Below are 20,206 nucleotides of genomic sequence, written 5' to 3'. Positions count from 1 at the left end.
GGAGGCCCCAAAAGCTTTACTCCATCCACATCATCAAGGATGACTCTACTTTGAGGAGGCAGCTCTTCCCTATTCACATCCTGAGTGCCTTCTGACCTGAGGGGCTCATCTTCCAGCACTATATTGGACAATGTTTCAGGGCTATTCATAAAGTTTTCCAGTAATATATCAGACAGTGTTTCACCGCTATTCATGAGGTTTTCACTGGCCAATTATTTGAGAAGTGTATGGCACCTTCCTTCTTCCCAGTCTTAGTCTGGAAGTACTGCTAAAATCTGTCCACCATGGGTGATCCTGCTGGTATTTGAAGTACTGGTGGCATAGACTCCAGCCTCAGCAACACACAAGCCACCACAGTAAGACAAGCTGACAGACGAATGGAGGATTGCCCTGGCTAGGACTTTTAATACAATGTTGAACAGGAGTGGTGATAAAGGGCATCCTAGTCTGGTTTGCAAGGGAAATGTTTCCAGTCAGAATAACGTTGGCCACTGGTCTTGCATATATGCCCTTAATTAGGTTGAGATCTCCCTTAGGAATGTGTGCTGGATTTCATCAAATGCCTTTTCTTCATCGATTAATATGATCTTGTGGTTCTTTACCTTTGTTTTATTTATGTAGTGAATTACTTTGACTGTTTTTCTAATGTTGAACCATTCTTGGCTACCTAGCATGAATCCCACTTGGTCATGATGTATTATTTTGTTGATATCTTGTTGGAGTCTATTGGCTAGGATTCTGTTGAAGATTTTTGCATCTATATTCATGAGGGATATTGGTCTGTAGTTCTCCTTTTTAGTGGTGTCTTTGCCTGGTTTTGGTATCAGGGTTATGCTTGCTTCATAAAATATATTTGGAGGATTTCATCCTTTTCTATGTTCAGGAATAGTGTGAGTAGAATCAGTGTCAGCTCTTCTCTGAATGTTTGGTAGAATTTTTCAGTGAAGTTGCTTGATTGTATTGTTTAGTTCTTCTGTGTCTTAAGTTTCTCTCCAGTTGTTCTGTCTTTCATTGAAAGTGGTGTACTAAAATATCCTACTCTTATTGTGGAGTCATCCACTTTTCAATTCTGTTCAAGTTTAATTTATGTATTTTGGGGCCTTTCATTAGGTGTGCAGATACTACAGTTATGTACTCTTATAAAATTGATCCTTTAATCATCATATAATGTCCTTCCTTGTCTCTTATGATAGTCTCTGCCTTAAAGTCTATCTTATCAGAAATTAATATTGCCATTCTTAATTGCCATTCGCTTGACATCTCTTTTCCCAACCTTTGATTTTTAGTCTATTTTTGTCTTTGCCTCTAAGGTGAGTCTCTTGTAGACAGAATATTGGTGGATCATGTTTTCTTATCCACTCTGCAACTCTGTCTCTTCGAGTGGTGCATTTAATCCATTTACACTGTAATTATAGACAAGTATAAAATTATTGCTGTCATCTTGTTATGTGTTTTTTCATGGTGTTGCTGATTTATTTGTTCCACATAATTTTCTGTGCTGAGTTCATTTTATGAATCTTGTTATCATTTCTTTTGTTGCTATTGTTTTAGTATTTGCTAAATATTCGTGTCTCTCCTTTTTTATTTTGATGCAAAGGTTTATTATCTTTCTTGGTAGTTACCCTGTGATTTATAATAATTTTCTTCCGAAGTTTAGAACAGTCTGTTCCATCTTGTAGTTTTCCTGATTTCTTCTCCACTTGGAATTTCTGCACCTACACTATTTATTCCCTCTTTTTGGTTTGTAGCTGTCCTCATTTACCAACTGAAGCCTCTGGTTCCCTATTTACAGTCTTGTTATCTTATTTTACTTTGGATACTTCCATAACTGTGTTGATTTCTGGGTTATGTAAGGCTGGTCTGGTTTTAACAAATCCCCTTAATTTCTGTTTTTCTACAAACATCCTAACTTCACCATCATATCCGAGGGACAATTTTGCTGGGGATATAATTCTTGGTTGGCAATTTTTTTCCTCTCAGGGTTTTATATTATCATCCCATTGCCTTCTTACCTGTATGGTTGCTGCCAAGAAATAAGCACTTAGTCATTTTGGCTGCCCTATGTAGGGAGCTTTTTGTTTTTCTCATGCTGCTTTCTATGAACATACCTGTGGTGAAGCAGAATACAAATAGCATTCATCAATAAAGTTCCATCAGTTATACTCAGAAGAACACAATCTTATAAAGGCTGACAGCTGAATTAAGATAAACAAAGCTACAACATTTATTTATACTTGGTGGTGATAGCAACAAGAGACTTTAAAGTGAACAGACTTCTGGGGTCCTTAATACAAAAGGGAGGAAAGGCCCTGCTTTCTACAAAAATTATGTGAAATTTCAAAAAATATTATTAAATGTGGTATAGTTTTTTTTTTTTTTAAAAAGCAAAATTCCAAAGAGAAACACTTGTATTTGCACTGTATTTCTTCAAGTCAAATCATGATAATTATACCATTAAAACTGACATAATTATTTTCTGTTTTGGGTCCCAGATGGAATTTTTGAAAATATCTATTAAGAAAATAATTTTGAAAGTACTCCCTCTTAAGTTCTTTGGTATAATTTGGTCATTTTCATAATAATCCATTCATTCATTAAATAAGTACTTTTACATACATGTACCTATCAAAGAAAATACAATGAGTACAAATGTTTACAAAATCCCGTTTGAAGAATAAATTAAGATATATTTTTTGACCTCACAGAAAACAGAACTCTAAGATTTTACTAGTGTTTCTGTGACAAATATATTCCCACTACAAGAACATGTCCAACCAGATTTGTATTAAAGAAATATTACATAAAACATTCTTTTCTGTTGTAAGGATAACTGTTCTAAATAATTTTTATTTTTAAGTAGAAGAGACAAGTTTCAGGCTTGTAAAAACAATGATGGATGAAGCAATTATGAATTTCAATCAAGTTCTACTCTTGTCTGCCTTCTGATTCGGTGAGTGTGGAAACCTAGAATTTAATGTCAGTTGGCAGAATGTGAAGGATTATTTGTCTATTGTGTGAAACAGCTAATTTTCTTCTTGAAGCATTTTCTCTATTTCCTTATCCCAGTTTTCATCTCGTTTCCCTGATTCTGTCACCACTTCATACTCCTGAAGTTCCTGTTGTAGCTCTTTTTCCCAATCTGCAGAATCATCTAAAAGAAACAAATGAGAAGAAAAACATTCGGTCTGAACTGAGGATGGTGGTTTGAACACTTCAGTTAACTTTAATTACATATGTCAGTCACGCCACAATGTTTAACATATTACATCTCATCATTTATATATGCTCAGAAAATTGGAACCAACTGTTACAATCAACAAAATCTGTTGTTAGTGGTGGTGAGTCATGGTCTTTCTTACTCTCACCAGATGACTGGCTGGGACTGTGCAAATGTCATGTGCTTATGGCCCTCCAAGGGGACTGGACAGCTTGCTAATAATGTAAATAAGGTGCATGGTACCACTATGGGGGTGGGACCAAGCAAATAAGGTGTACTGAACCCTAACGTGGAGATTGGTCAGTTTTGCCATCCAGCTAGACTTAAAATAAGCTATCCCAGAAGTGAAAAGGGTAGATCTCATTACCATCAAGAAAGAAGAGCCAGGAGTGCAGTGTGTCTGTTGGCACGAGAATCCTACACTGAACCTGCTCAATCCAAGATACAGAATTGTGACATTAGAGATGGTCAGAAGCAATGGCAGAGAAACAGTGGCAATAGGGGCAGCAAACCAAGAGACTGGCAGGAGAAGGAGGGGTGCACTTCCCCATCCACAGACCAAGAAAGTTGAATGCCTTTTGGAGGCTTGCTAGAGGAGTGGGGTGCCTCTGACAGAGCGAAAAGATCTCTGTAGTACCTATCCAAGCAGGGCAGAGGCCAGGCTGAGGGGCCATGACTGAGGGAAGAGTGTCCTAATCAAAGAACAATATCCTGACTATTCCTGATCCTGAAGTGGAACATGTTACATCCTAATAAATGCCATAATCGTGAGTATTGTCTGTGAGTTCCATGTGACCACTACAATGAACTATTGAACCCAGTAAACAAGGAGAGAACAGCATCTCCTTGGGGATGGTGCACACGTATCTCCCTTGCCCCTGGCCACATGTTCTCGAGGCTGAGCTGCCTTGGACACACCACTTCACCTCCTGGGTCTCAGTTTCTCCTGGGACAGTGGGAGTGAGATTCCCAGAGGAGTCCTAAGTCCCACTGGATTCCAGCCACATTGACTAGAATCCATTTTCTCATGAGGAATAGATTACCAGTTTCGAGACAAAATTTACAATTTTTAAAAAAACTATTGTTTTATTGTGCTAAAAATATATTTAACGAGGCATTTCCTGATCGAACATTTCTTACACGTACAAATGAGTAACAGTGATGTACAAATGAGTAACAGTGATTACATTAATCATGTTGTGCAATTATCGACCCCTATCCATTTCCCAATTATTCCAATACCATTAAAAGAAACTAAGTGTGTCCCCCCCCCTCCCGTAAGATTCATTTATGAATGTCTGCTTCAAAGTAACAATTATCTACAGGAAATTTAGAATTTTGGGACAAGAACAGTGTTTCTGGTTTGGTGTGTTTTTTTACCTTCCAGCACAGTTGTTTCCTCTTCCTTTTTGTCAAGCACAAGTTGCTCCATTTCTTTCCTCAGATCCTCCTGATCAAAGTTACAGGCATCGAAGGCATCACTGACAAACTCAGAAACACCTGGGCTAGTCGAAATCTCTTCCTCGTCCTGAAAGTCAACAAAGGAGCTGTGGAAGTAGTTGTCTGAGTGACACTGATGTGCTAGAGTTCTTGTTCTAGTCCTCTCACAATTTAATGCCATGCCACTAAATTCCTCTGCTGGTTGTCAGACAGAACTATCTTGCCTTCTATTCACACAGTCACTTGGTAACTGAGTGAGTGAATTACCACCTGAGTCTATGACTCTCACTCACAGTTTGGATCACTGGCCTCCTTCTGTCTGATCCCCATGAGCATGTCTAGAATCATTTCTACCAGTGAAGGTCTCATGTCTCAGCTATACATCCTTGACTAGTCAACCCCAGATGCCTCTTGTTCACAATAAGTAAGACCCATACTCTGGCATTGTTTTAAATGGCATCTGAGTCAGTTGACACACATTCACTTCATTTCCAGACACCAACCCACTAGGTACAATGTAAAACTGTATTTACCTCTTGAGTTTTAAGCTGAGATTTGATTACGACAGGTGGCGTTTTGGGCCGTACTGCCTCTAAGAAGTGAGAATAAAAGAGACAATAACTGCTTGATTCAATTCTGAATACATATGATTATAACAGCTAAAATATCCACAAGTATGATGATAATAAATAATTTTCCAATGTAAGGGTTTCTGTTACCCTGTCAGCTTTTCTCAAGGTCTTAAAAGGACCCACCATGTGAAAGCATCTCAACATCTCTTACTCTTGGGGATCCTGTTTAATGTGTCATCACATTCACTGCCCTTTACATAAGATTCCAAGCAGGAAATATTTTTAACTTTAGTGTTAAGAAAAATCACTGTAGAAGAGTTCTATAGGATAATGAGAATTATATTATCTATCACGTTTCCCTTTTGTCATGAAACTAGAAAGCACAAAGTCAAATTTAATGCTGGGCCCCAGCCCCCTGCATGGTTAGCATCCCTGTCCTCCTCACGGGCCCCATTTTCTATTTTAGCAACCATACTAGATATATGGTCTTTACGGAATACTGTCTTAAACCCATTTTCTTATACAGATATGATTTGCTATAGTGGCATTTTCTGGTAAGATTAATAAAAAGCAACACTAAAGAATGATAAATGGGGATTCATGTTAACATCTGTGCACAAAATGGCACATTTCAATGTGGAGAGCAACTTCATTACATTTCTCTGGCCCCCCAAGCAGTGTCAGATCACTTCCTCATACAGACCATGCAGCCTGGGCCTTAGAACACACTGCATTGGTGAATCCTTTAAGACTCCATAACCTACCTTCCCCACTTCTCCTGGGGCCAGTTTCCAGTCCTAATTAGGACCTGTACACAGCAAGTGCTCATTAAACAGTAACATGTCATAAAGATATGTCTTATTTCAGTAATTCTTACAGATATTAAATCATTGCTAATGTTATAAATCCCCTGTCCCCAAATCCTGGGGTGAACTGTCACAATGAAGGGAGCCAAGGTCCCAGGCACTAGTGCCTGGCTCAGACCTGGGTGCTCGTAGCTTGGACTGGACCAGAGCTCAGTTCCTCTCTGCTGACTGTGCTCATTCCAGAAACACCAGGCCTAATGCCAGATGGAGAAAGAACACAGAGCAGACCGTGGGAACCACAGTGGGGCAGAGCAGACCTGAAAAGTCACGGGTGGTAAAAGGCAAGGAAAGAGATGGGGAGAAGATGGCTGGTGATCAGGGTGAGATAAGAACACCAGAAACAGAGAGCAGGGAATGAGCACAGGGCAAAGCAAAGGAAGCCTGGGAAGACACGTGTGGGCTGAGCCAGAGAGAGGGCAGCAGAAACGGGTATTTTCTTTGGAAGGGAAGGAATTTTCCCCAAGACCATTTCTGGGATGTACAATATGACAAGCTCCTAAGAGCCTCTAAGCGATGGTAACAAATTTTAAAGTAGTTCTTTGCACAAAGTCAAGTATTCTTTTCTGAGTGTACCTGTCAGAGGCAAATCGCCTTCTCTGCCACTGCTCCTCTCCTCTTTTCCTGCGGCCTGCTGCTGGGCTGCCAGGGCCGTCAGCTGGGCTGACTGCTTGATCAAGGAGACACGGTAAAAATAGTTCCTCCAGAACACTTCTTCCTTCACACTTTGAGAGACAACAAGCCATTTGAGAACACATGCAAGCCAATCCTTACAAGGGGTGCTGGCACTGAGGAGCATTTTAAAATGCAAGTGATGTTCACATGACATTCTCACTGGCTCTGCAATTGAAAAGCGGAATCAGAGGATAAAGAGATCTTGTCCAGAGCAGCAAAAGCCAGCTCACAGGAAACCAATGACACCTCAGCATGTCTTGGTATTTTAATAACCACCCTCTGCCCCACACAGAGGACAATGGGGCTGCTGGGAAAGCCCCATTATCAACGTGGGAGATGGGACATGGAGCCAGGCCTGCATCAATTAAGCACTGTTTAGTGCATTACGTGCTTTCAGGCTGTGAGAAGAAAGGATTCTGGGTGTTGTTCCTTGGAAAAGGAAATGGTTGGCAGTTTCCTAACAACCAAACTCAGTAAGATTAACAAGGACATGGGAGATGGTTGGTAAGATTTAGGTGGGGTTCCTTCTTTTGTACCCTGCTTCTCACAGTTGGCTGTATATTAGACAATCACTTTGTGTGGGCTATCAACGTGTCTTAAGTAGGAAATGGTAATTATCTCCATAGGGGAATGGCCTGGAATGGGAATCAGAAGCTGAGCAGGGAGCGAAGAGTGTCTGAGCAAGGGAGGAGGTGGAGGAGTAAATGGGACAATGGTTGCTTCCAGGGGGGCTGATCAAGTAAACACATTCAGGTTTCTCACTGTTGGAGAAAGGAGTTTCAGACCTGAAAAGGAAAACTCTACAATGGTCTCTCTGTCATGAGGTATCACTGTGAACACATAGTGTTCAACATAGATCCAACTGAGTGTACATGTGTACACTCAATTGAATAGTACATATTCCCCAGCTCTGTGAGAGGGCCAAGGAGTAGTGATAGATACCTCTATAGTCTTGAGCACACCTAGTGCCCAGATCTTGGCTTCTAAATACCATTTTTCACTAAATGGAACCAGAGCTTTTTGGATCTGTGGCTGATTCCATGGTTGGAGTATGAAAAGTACATGATCATAGAGAGTATTTTTGCCAGAATGTATGGAATTCCTCAAAGAATGAGACATGTCAACAGGACACAGAAGCCATCCTGAATGGGTTCCTACTGGCCAAATATTACTAAGCATGAAAATAATGGTGATAGCCATGGCCTATAACCTACAGCATGAAACAGGCTCATGAGTCCATATAAATATGTCAATACATTGAAAGTTTGATGATGAATGGAATATTTATGGAGTTTCAATGTATCTCCCCACAAAGTACTTATTAATTTCAAACAGGAAAATAATAACTTTACAGTCAAGAAGCCTGGAAGACACCACTTTAATCAAGTAATCAAAGGGAACAATAATGGGACAAATGATAGCATGTGCCGTCTGACACGATGCAACACAGAAAGGAGACTGAAGAGATAAGAAAATCAGTACAACTAGTGAGTCTGAACTGGGTCCTTTTGCTAAAAAAGGATATCATTGGATAAATGAGAACTCAAACAGACTCTGAGGATTAGATGACAACGTATAACAAGGAGCCCTGGTGGTGCAATGGTGAAGCACTCAGCTACTAACTGAAATGATGGCAGTGCGAGCCAACCCAGCAGCTCCGCCGAAGAGAGACCTGGCAACCTCCTTCTGTAAAGGCTGCAGTGTAGTGTATGTGGCAGATCAACTGTCCCAGGGGGTCCTTCCGAGTTGGAATCAGCTCAACGGCACGTAACAACAACAATGGAGAGAGGATTATTTTGTTATTTATGTGGTAATATTGTGGTTATTTAACAAAATTCCTTGCTTACAGGAAATATACACTAGAGCATTTTGAGGTGATGCAGCATCTGGTCAGTAATTTACTCTCAAATGATTCAGGAATAAAGTTCTTCATACTATTTCTAACTTGTCGGTCAGATTGATTGTTTCTATGAATAAACACAGATGACTGTCCTCACCTTGGTGCAATTAAATAAAAATCTCAAAGGTGTTAGACAAAATGAGACTAAAGAGAAACACAAAGCCTACACAGGGAAATCTGCACACCCTCACAAACCAAGGGCCACCCAAAGCACAGTCTAGTGCCCTGCAGTGGACAAGCAGTGCTGTTTTGTTCTTTTCTGGAGGAGTCAAGAAGTTCATGTTCTCAAAATGTTTTGCTAGTGGGAATGATGAAAGGGGGGAAGAATGCCTCTTTGCCCCTTGGTTTACTGGAGAGGACGCAGGGTTCTTAGGATACACGGCCATACAGGATGAAGGCGTAACAGAAAAGACTTTGAAGGAGTAGATGAAATCAGTGAAAATGAACAGAATATACCGATGTGGGCTCCTGAGTCAGGACAGGCTATCCTTCGACAAAGACGTGAGAACACATGATGGTCACACCTGCAAATTGTGAAGCTGGGCAAGGAAGGTGGCTTTTGAAGTGACAGAGGCAAAATGCAAGGTCATCTACATATGCAAGGCCAGGTAACAAGGTGCAGCCTGTCTCCCTCGTTCATTATTCCACACACATTTACTTAGTGTCACACACAAGAGGACCATGGTAGGTGCTGGGGGTGTTCAGGGATGAGGAAGGCAAGTTGTCTACCATCTCCGACGGTCCCAGGAATCACAGCCTCTGGCTTTTTCAGTTCTTACTGTGTGTGAAGCAGCCATCTCCCAAACTTCTGTGCCTGTAGAACTCTCTTTCTCACACCATCTCTTGGAAGTAGTTCTGCAGGAAGGAGACCTGGCTTAACAGTAGTTCCTAAGGGGGGATAGCTGAGTGTAAGTTTTATTTCTGTAATTGTGATTTGGGTGAATGAGCATAAGTCTGAGCTGAGCAAACAAAAGTCTGCTATAGCTGCTAAGAGAGTGAAGGACAGCTTATTATACTACCGAGTGCACAAGATGATGTGCAATTTGGTGACTGGACAACATATATTCATTTCTGGGAACTCATTTAACAACAACACTGACAAAATCAAGGATGTTCTGAGGTTAATCACTTAGATGGTGACGTGGTCCAGCAACAAGGACACTTGGGGACCAGATGAAGGAACTGGAGCTGTTTTTGCCCTGATAAGTTCAAGGGTCTTAACCCCTTCCCACCTCAAAGCTCATAAAGACTAGAAACAGCTTTATCCTTCATTGCTCCAGAAGACAGAAAAAAGACAGTATAAGGCAAAAGGTTTCTGTGCAGGATAAGAAATGTTAGTAACAAGCAAGGTAAAATGATAAAAGTGAAACTGCCTTCCCAGGAGGGAACTGCCTGCCCTTCTTCAAGACCCCTTCTAATTCAGAGCTCTTAAGAGAGTGGGCAATGCTTGCTCTCTTGACTGATAAACATTGAAATGATGTTTGCTTTTCCCAAGTCCTTGCTCTCAAGGTAAAAAGAGGCCACAGGGGGCACATGTCGAGGTTGCAGAAATGTTCTGTGCTTCCCCCGGGAGAGTCACAATACAGCCGATACGGTAAAGCTTCTGAAGTCATATGATAAAGAAGGCTGTTTGATGCAGCCACTCCCAAACGCTGACTGGGGACTCTATATGGCATTAGGATCCTGGGGCCACCCTCTGAGAAACATTGGGCCAATGCTGCAGCCTGCGGTTGGGAAGGCCTTGCCGCTTTCTGTGCTGTCTTCAGAGGGAGGGCCTTTGGAGGGCCCCGGCTCAGGCATGGTGTTCAGTGCCAATACTCGTGTCACGGGGACATACCAGTGGAACACTGTGGCACTTTCCAAGACAGAGAAAGTACTTTTTGCTTCATTTCCTTTTCTAAATTGTTCCTAGTTAATGACGGCTTCTGTTCAGGAAAAGACTCTCAAACTCTCAAAGCTGAACGTCTGTGGGTCAGGGTCTGCCCAGAGGGAAGTCCAGAAGTCCTGTATTTGTGTGTGAGGACTCATTTTTGTTTTGTTTTACTATGGAAATCTTCAACGAGACAAGAGGGGAAGAGTTGAATGATGAACCCCCCTGTATTCACAACCTCACTAGGACAATTCTCAGCATCTGCCAACCTTGTTCCACCTATTCTCCCCACCCCCGCACACACAGCTTCCTTTGGGTGGGGGTTGCAATAGTTTAAGGCCAATGCCACCCATCACAGCCTTTCATTCGTCAATACTTCAGTAAGCACTTCTAACAAATAAAGGCTTAGAAGAATTAATAACCATAATTTCTCAACAGTCCCCGACTTAGAACAAATTTGAGTTACGTTACATCTTATCAAATGTACTACATACCATGCTGCAGCAGGTAATTTGCTGATGTTATCATTCTCATACCTACCCCCCAAAGACAAATAAAGACTGGATTTACAAAGATATTGGCAATATCACTTTTCAGCCAAACAACAGACAGAAGTGTTGCCCTATGAGGAACATGCTCCTTAGAACAATCAACCATAGGAGACCCAAAGGGCAGCATGTGCCCTAAAACAATGTTAAGAAGACAGGAAGGGGCAGGAAAGATGGGTGGATGGAAACAGGGAACCCAGGGAGGAAGCGGGAAGAGAGCTGTTACACTGAGGGGATTGCAACCAATGTCATGAAAACAAAAAAAAGTGCATATAAGTTGTGGAATGGGAAACTATTTTGCTCTGTAAACTTTCACCCAAATCACAAAATGTTAAAAAAAAAAAAGTATATTGACAATAAAAGGCAACAACAATGAAAACAAAAGATATGTGACTTACATCACAACTGACTTACAAAGGAGTTAGAATGGAACCCAGCTGTAAGTCGGGGACTACCTGCACCTAACAGGCAGGTCACCTGGCCTCTGACAAATCAGAAGCACCATTTGCCAAATGCAGACTCTGCAAAGCTTTCAAAAATCTAAAATTTGTGTCAGCTGAAAGAAGTTCAGAATTGCCAACCACTAAAACTATGGATGGCTACAGGCCTGACTCCAGCCCTGACAGGTCCCAGGCACTCAAGGGCACTGGCAGAAGGGCCTGGCTGTGTGTGCGGCCCCAGGGCAGTTAGAAAGGTCTTAAGTGGGTGGAGCCATCAGATGTGCAGTCTCCTCCTCCCTCAGAAAAAGCCAGTTCTTCAGAACCGATGTGACCTCAAATTCTGAGAGGAAAGCACTTTTTTTTTTAATGACACTTCTTGCAAACGTCAACTCCCAGTGTGTTAGCACAAGTAATAATAGTAAAAAATAGATCAGATGGTACCAACAGGGCATGGCGTCATCGTAATCTGACCTCTTCTAACTTCACAAGGGGGGAGAAGATCAACATCCACATCAACAGTCCAAAATTCTGACACCAACCCACTATCCCATGGCATTCTCTTCTTCTCTTCTGGGTTCAGTAATCTGTTGTAATGGTCACACAGAACTCACAGATAATACCGACAATTATGGGATTTATTAGGGAAGTAACAAGTTACAACTCAGGATCAGAAACAACTCAGGATACACTCTTCAATCAGGACAGCTGCTTCTCACCCACGCAGCAGACATGCTTCTCTCGCCTCAGCCTCAGCCTCTGCCTTGCTCGGACCAGTATTATAAAGCTCTTTTAATTCTGCTGACAGGTGCCCAGATAGGCACCCTATACCACCAGCAAGCCTCCTGCCCAAAGGCATTCAACTTTTTTGGCTGTGGGCTGGAAAGCCTGCTGCTCTGTCTCACGCTGGTCTCTTGCTTCTGCTGCCTCCATTTCTCTGCCATTGCTTCTTGTCATCTCTGGTGGCAGAGCTCTCAGTCCTGGATCAAGGAAGTTCAGCTCAGGGATCTCGGGTCCAAAGGACATGCTCCACACTAAGCAATTCACTGCACTGCAGCTGGTCATTTCTTTGAATTGTTAACTAAAACCCACTATTTTAGACACAATCTAATGATTAAATTTAGAATAAGATTTTAGCCATAACACACATACTTGAGGGATACAGAAATTCATCACCAACTTATTAAAAATTATGGAGAGAAGGGCTGCACTGAAAAGAAAAGAGAAATAATTACACATAGTTGTTGTCGCAATACATCTCAAGTGTTCTTCCATCACAGAGAGAAGAACTGGGGTGCTGTGGGACCCAAAAGGCTAGCAGGTCTTCATTCCCGCCCCTATCTGGTCAGCTGAACATGGCAATGGGAACACAGGTGTTTAATCGTGTTCCCCGAGTCATCCACTAAAATCATAGAAAAGGAATTCACAAGAAAACTTCACAAGGCCAAGGAGAAGGGAAAGGAAATGAGAGTGGAAGGGGAAAGCTGAGGGCAACCAATGAGATACAAGTCCACGAGTCAGGCAGGGCCTCACAGACCCTTGGACAAGCAGGACCAGGCCCCTCCAAAGGCTGGGGCAGGCTGGGCTCAAAACCGGAGCAGCAGCACGGCTACACAGGAGTGGTAAGCACCCTCTGGATTCCCACCCGGCCCCTGCACAGCCAGTGACTGCACCCCAGCCATGCCCCACGTCCCTCCCCTCAGCAGACGTGGGGAGATGTAAGGAGGGTGAAACGGAGAAGCTCTGAACTCAGGAACAGCTGGTTCAGCTGAGAATGGGGATGAGGCACAGTCCTGATGCCACAAGGATCAGGGGACAGTCTGCAGAGTGACTGGTAACAGGCCAGGTTCTCCCCTTGTTCATCTCCCAGAATGCCTATGGCCAGGCAGGAGGCTGAGCAGTCCTTGCCAGGGAAGCCCGTAGGTACTGAGTCTCTCAGCTCAAGATCAGTTGCTGTGGAGTCAACTGGAAGTCATGACGACCCATGTGTGTTAGAGCAGAACTGGGCTTCACAGGGTTTTCAACGGTTGGATTTTTGGAAGCACATCACCAGGGCTTTCTTCTGAGGCACCTCTCGGTGCATGTGAACCTCCCACCTTTCTGTCAGCAGCTGAGCACTTAACCACTTGCACCAACAGGGACTCTTCTAGTCGAAAAAGCCTGTCTGTATACAGTTACCAACCTACCAACCACTCTTCCTATATATCACCTTCAACTGCAAAGGACGAGGGAAGAAAGCCTGCGACACAGAAGAGCCCAAAACAAACACAAAAATCCAGAGAAAACCATATAGGAAAGGCATAGCTCAAGAAAACGATAATTCATGTCCTCAGAGAACAGTGAGATACTGCTGCATCCATCTTTTAAGAATCGCTATAATTAGTTGCTGTTCAGTTGATTCTGACTGACAGAGACCCCATGTGTTCAGAGAACAGCTCCAAAGGATTTCCAGGGCTGTGACCTTTTGGAAGCAGACAGCCAGGCCTGTCTTCCAAGGCACTTCTGGATGGGCTCAAATTGCCAAGCTCTTGGTCAGCAGTTGAGTGCTTAACCATTTGTGCCACCCCGGGCCTCCATATAGAAGAACAGAATGCTGTGACAAAGGGACATCTGCAGTGTAAGAACGAACTGTGACTACAGAAACAAGATAAATCCAACACAAGGGACTGGACTACAGGGGAGTGTAAGAAAATCACTGTGGTCACAGAGAGGAAGGGTGCCCTCTGCTGGAGGGGCATGTCAGGGCTGCTCCCCAGAAAAGATTCTGTGTGTGCTGGAGCTCATAGGACAAGCAGAGGTCTTCTGAGGACAGAAGGGCTTCAGGCAGTTATAAACCCATGGGACAGGCAGCACGCAGACACTGCTGCTGTGTGCCTATCCCGAGTGGAAAACAGGCTACTGCCTGGTTCTCACAGACCTTGCAGACCTGAATTTTATTTGCTAAGAGATGGGGTACACGTGTGCTTTCTGTAACAACACGTGTTCTCCCTTCTAACTGGGGATAAAACAGCACGTCTCACCTCCAACCCCAAATGTCCCAGAAGCCTGCTCTCGGTTTAGTTTCTGCGGGGCCCCGCCGGGGAGCTGCTTAGCATGGCAGAGCCCCTGTTGTGCAGAAGAGTCAGAGGCCATCCAGGCCTCATGTGCTGACACTTGTGTGACACTGCACAGCAACAAGGCCATCAGATAATGCACACGTCCACTCAAGGACGGAGGTGCTGAAGCTTACAGTTTGGGAACCAGGGCGAATCTCATCCTGCTCAGCAGCTCGTCTTCTTGGAGCATGACCAGGGCCACTGGGTACATCTGATCAAAGTCAAAAGTGAACTGCACACCAGCTGGGGGGTCCCGCAGGAAATTCCTCTTGTCCTTTGAAGAAAAGAAAAGATTGGGCGTAAAAACCACAGAGTGTGATTAAGATGTACCAATGTATCATTAATATGACATCCAGTTCTTGCTAAGACTTCAAAGTCCACTGAGCGATCAGTAACCTGCCCACCTAAGAGAGATCTGAGAAAATCAGAACTTCGTGTATTTCCTAACAACCTCAATTGGTAACAGCTTCTTGGAGGTCAGGAGATCAGACTGAGGGGACTGGTGGTGTGAGCTACCAAGGAGGCAGCCTCCGACTCACAGCAGCCCCCCTCCCCACAGAGTGAGTCCAGAGCCATCCCCAGGATCGGGTGTGGGGAACGATGAAGGTGGGGTGCAGAGGTGGTGAGGTTCCAAGGAAAAGGGGCAGCAAGCAGAAAGCCCATAAAAGAAGGACAAAGCCCAGCCTGGTTGTGTAATGGAAGGAAACTGCAGGATCAGGGAAATAGGGCATGAGGCAGACAGGGGGCAGAAGCAAGGGCTAGAGAAGCCAGGGCAGGGAGCTGAGGATCGAGTCTGGGAATGCTGAGTCATCATCAGAAGGTTCTGCGTAGGGGAGCTCTGGTGGCCCAGTGGTTAAAGCACTGGGCTGCTAATCAAAAGGTCAGCAGTTCTAACCCACCCAAGGCTCTGCAGGAGAAAAGATGTGGCAGTCTGCTTCCACAGATTAACAGCCTTGGAAACCCTATGGGGCAGTTCTACTCTGTCCTCTAGGGGTGCTGTGAGTTGGAATCGACTTAATGTCAGTGGGATTTTTATGTAGGGGTGTGACACAAAGTGATATACCTCATCCATGGGCCCCTCTGGCTGCTGAGAGGAGACTGTACTGGAAAGGGGCCAGAACGTGAAAGCAGTCAGGCAGTGAGGACCGGGACCACAGTGGGAGCAGAACTGGACTGGAGCCACAGTCCAAAAACAGAATTGACAAGATGTACCAAGGGGCTGGAAGTGGGGGTAGAGGTGCCACTCAAGGGAGACCCCTAGGTTTTGGGAGCCGTATTCTGAGACTGAGGAGATGGACAGGTCTGAGGGCAGAGGTCTGACAGGGACATGACTGATGTTTGCCCTCAACTGACAACAACTCTAAGGAGCTTTGGTGGCGTTGTGGGTAAGGCATTTGGCTGCTAACCAGAAGGTCAGCAGTTCAAACCCACCAGCTGTTCTGCAGGAGGAAGATGAGGCAATCTACTTCTGCAAAGATTTACGGCCTTGGAAACCCAATGGGGGTTGCTATGAGCTGGAACTGACTCGATGGCAGTGGACAATGACCCTCACTACCCAGATTCTCAGGATAAGTGAGCCCAGTGTTAAGTGTGGCCAGAAGAGGGAAAACAAATGCATGGTATTCACGCACAGGTGCAGAAATGAAGGATCAGTGCAATAAAGATTTTACTAAATGGAGAGAGAAAAAACCTTAAAATGCCCTGGGGGTGGCAATCAGAGGGTGGTAAAGTTCCAGTTTTACATTTGTTTCTTTTATATACTGAGGTTCTATTTATGATTTTACCAGGTTTAAAAAAAGAAACAAAGAATGAGTTAAAAACAAAAGCTTGAAAATGACTGACACAGTAAAAAGATATTGAAAATGACAGCTCAGTGGACAATCATCTGGAATTTGTCACTGTGTGCTGAGGATAGAGACAAAAGCCAGCTGTTGTCTTCTCAGAGTCCACAGTCAAGTGACAGATAAGAAGTTAATAGTCAAAATGCATTTGAGTCTCCACTCCTCACCTGTAAAGTGAGGCTAAAAGCCCACCCCTGCCCTGTAGACCTGCTGTGAGGCTCCAAGGAGACCACAGATGGCAAAGTGCTTTCTGAGACTGCCAAGAGCTACACAAGCATGAATGAGTAGTGGTGTCACATTTCCTCGGAGGTCTTGACATAAGCTTCTGTGGGTCAGCATATGGATTTTTTTTTTAATTGTGGTTTGGGTGAAAGTTTACAAAGCACATTAGTTTCCCACTCGATAATTTACGCACATTTTGTTTTGTGACATTAGTGGCAATGGCCTCAATGTAACAGCACTCTTCCCACTTCCTCCCCAGGTGCCCCGTTTCCATTCATCCCCCTTTCCTGCCCTTCCTGCCTTCTGAGCTTTGTTTTTGGGCAAATGCTGCCCTTTTGGTCCCATATGGTTGCTTGATATGAGAAGTACGTTCCTCCCTGGTGGTACTGTTCACTTTATAGGCTGGCCTATTGTTTGGTTGAAAGATGATCTCCTGGAGTGGGTTCAGTTCCAGGTTTGAAGAGTGACTAAGGGCTACAGTATCAGTGGTTCCACCAGCCTCTATCAGAGCAAGAGCAGTAAGTCTGGTTTTTTTTTTTTTTTTTTGATGATTTTGAATTTTGTTCTATATTTTTCTCCCACTCTGTCCAGGACCTTCTATGGTGATCCTGATCAGAGCAGTCAGTTGCGTGCAGTAGCTGGGTACCATCTGGCTTTTCTGGTCTCAGGCTAGTGGAAGCTGGAGTTTGCATAGTCAGCATATGGCATTTTATTTCAATAAATTTCAGTTTCAAAACAACATACACAGCAATTAAAGAGAGAAACCGAAATACGATCATTTCATCATTCATACACTGCTGATGAAAGAGAAATGATTATCTTAATAACATAAAAGAATCTTTTTAAGGCTAAGAGAATTATTTCATGTCATAGACTATACATTTACATCAAGAAAAAAGAACTTAAGGATGAGCAAATGAAAAGTTAGTAAACAAGAAGGTTAGTGAAAGTTATGTGTACATTACTAACATCTCAAAATATTAAAAAAAAAAAGTGGGTAGAAGAAAAAAATCCTGCTAACACAGATGCAGTGTGACGGGAAGAAAGTATGTTCCATACACATTATCAGAGCAAGAAACTTACAGCTGATAAGGCCAAGATTTGTTGTTGAATTGTTTCTTCATCATTACTGTCAACCCATGGAGGCACTGCTGCGTCTATAAGGTTTTTAATGGCAAGAGGAAAAGAGAAAAAGAGATTATTACAGTTATACTATAATCCATAGTTGAAAAGAATGAGAAAATTTCTATATAGTCATTTAAATAGCAATTTACAATGAGTTCCAAACATGAACATTTACCAAAACACCTGAATTTAAGAACCTTATGCATATGTGCATTTGGTTAAAAATTACTCTGCTTGGATTATACACTGCAGAAGCAAGTCAACACCTTGACTTGGTGATCAGAATTAATATCACCCATGAGGGACAGACAAAAAGACATCAGGGGCCTTCTGATGTGATACCCTGACAAGGACACAGCATCACCAATGAGTCTTCTGGCCAAGAATGGATAACCTGATCTAATCATAAGGAACTATCACACGAAGTTCAAACACAGAATGTTCTATTAAATAAAAGGGGGCGGGTGGCACTCCTCAAAAACATTAATGTCATAAAAGATAAAGGCTTTGGAAATGTTCCAGATTAGATGAGGCCAAGAGACATAACAAAAACGATAATACCTGACCCTAGACTGGATCCTGTACTGAAGGGGGTAAATGTTCTATAGGACATTATTTGGGTCAATTGACAAAATTAGAATACGAGTGGCATATTCGACAAAAGTATTACATCAATGTTCAATTTCCCAAAGTGAGTACTGTGAATCTGTAAGAGAACATTCCAATTCTGGGAAAATATACACTGAAATGGTTCAGGAAAAGAAAAAACAATGGCATACACACAGAAAGTGAGAGAGAAAATGATGATAAAGTCAATGGATTAAAACTCAATCTAGGTAAAGGTTACCCATTTCCCTTGAGTTGACTCTGACTTCTAATGACCCTATAGGACAGAGGAGAGCTGCCCGCATAGACCTTCCAAGGCTGTGAATCTTTACGGAAACAGATTGCCTCATCTTTCTCCCATGGAGTGGCTGGTGGGTTAGAACTGCTGACACTGTGGTTAGCAGCCAAGGGCTTATATATGTGTATTCTGCACTATTTTTATTCTTGCAAATTCTCTGTAAAAAGAAATGATTCCAAATCTGAAGTTTTTTTTTTTTTTTTTTTTAAAGTTGTGTCCTTGATTCATAAAAAAAGGTGATGAAGAGGCTGCAAGGTAGGTGATCAGGAATTGGAAAAAGGCATCTCAGGAGGAAAAAGTAATGAAGGACGAAATGGACAAAAAGGGGGCAATAACCAATAGGGCTGGGATCTGATCCTAAGTGAGGTGACAGAAGCTCAATGTTAGGGCAACCAAGACAACTAACACCCAGCCCTATCTTGTGGGGCTCACAAGAAAAAGAGAAGAGTGCAATTCAGTGTGGTAAGTCAGACAGCAAATGGCAAGTGCCTGCAGAAGCCAGGCTCACGAGGTTTTCTGGGGTGACCTGGGAGCCAATCCTGAAGCAGGAAGAGGAGTTTGGTGGTAGATGGAGGTTCAAAGGGAACAGCATGTGTAAAGGCAGAGGAAAAGAAAACAATGCAAGTGTGCCTCACTGTACCATCTGAGCATCCTGCAGCTCTTGGAGGTACCCAGCAGACAGCTAGAGGGGAGCTCTGAGCAGGGAAAGAAGTCCTACTGAATGGTTGGCACAGAAGATGTGCATGCAGGGGGTCCTTAACTCCCAGCATTCACGAGCCCCAGTTACAAGACTAGCATAGGAAGCAAGAGCCACCAAACCAAAAAACCCAAATCCATTGTCACTGAGTTGATTCCAACTCATATGACCCTACAGGACAGAGCAGAACTGCCGCCATAGGGTTTCCAAGGGTGTCAATCTTTACAGAAGCAGACTGCCTCTTTCTCTGGCCGAATGGCTCGTGGGTTCGAACCACCAGCCTTTTGGTTAACAACCCAATGCTCTAACCACAGACCTACCAGAGCTCAAGAATCACCAGGAACACAAAAATGTCTACTAATTCATGACCCCACTCAATCATCCCTCTTGCCTCAACACTAGATTCTCTCCCTACCTGTCTACCATGTCTACCAGGCAACACAAGACAGATGCAAGGTAAACCACTTTCAAAGTAAAATGAAAGTTCTGAAAAATGTGCAACAATTTATGAAGTCAAAGAAAGTGATAGTGGAGGAACTGCCTGAATCACCACAGAGCCAGTTACAAAAAGGATGCGGCAGTTAGAATGACTTGAAAACTAAAGTGTCAAGGATGCGGCAGTTAGAATGACTTGAAAACTAAAGTGTCGATTAAGAGAGGCCCTTAGCAAAATGGATACTATCTTACAATATTTTTGCAGAAATAACCTCTTTTACTATTGTGCTGCAAAAGTTAAATGTAAGAAACATCCCATCATGTATCAAATGTTAGAAAAGTTATGTACATGCATAGACAGACAC

The 20,206-nt window shown here is 43.1% G+C and overlaps 1 protein-coding gene across 1 annotated transcript in view; it reads right to left on the bottom strand.

Annotated features, from left to right (window-relative positions):
* Nucleotides 1-3,023: 3,023 nt before the first annotated feature.
* Nucleotides 3,024-20,206, bottom strand: part of SYAP1 (synapse associated protein 1) — a 28,794-nt gene continuing 11,611 nt past the window's right edge. Inside the window, exons 4-9 of the mRNA XM_007958670.2 lie at nt 17,764-17,837; nt 14,752-14,891; nt 6,669-6,817; nt 5,191-5,249; nt 4,598-4,745; nt 3,024-3,151 (exon numbers count right to left, since the gene is read on the bottom strand). Coding sequence (XP_007956861.1) covers nt 3,024-3,151; nt 4,598-4,745; nt 5,191-5,249; nt 6,669-6,817; nt 14,752-14,891; nt 17,764-17,837 — 698 coding nt within the window. The remainder of the gene's footprint in view (nt 3,152-4,597; nt 4,746-5,190; nt 5,250-6,668; nt 6,818-14,751; nt 14,892-17,763; nt 17,838-20,206) is intronic.

Source organism: Orycteropus afer, unplaced genomic scaffold (genome assembly GCF_000298275.1).
Source record: "Orycteropus afer afer isolate SDZICR_OR568_19922 unplaced genomic scaffold, OryAfe1.0 scaffold01073, whole genome shotgun sequence".
Classification (NCBI taxonomy): Eukaryota; Metazoa; Chordata; class Mammalia; order Tubulidentata; family Orycteropodidae; genus Orycteropus; species Orycteropus afer.
This window is presented reverse-complemented; position numbering and strand designations above follow the sequence as displayed.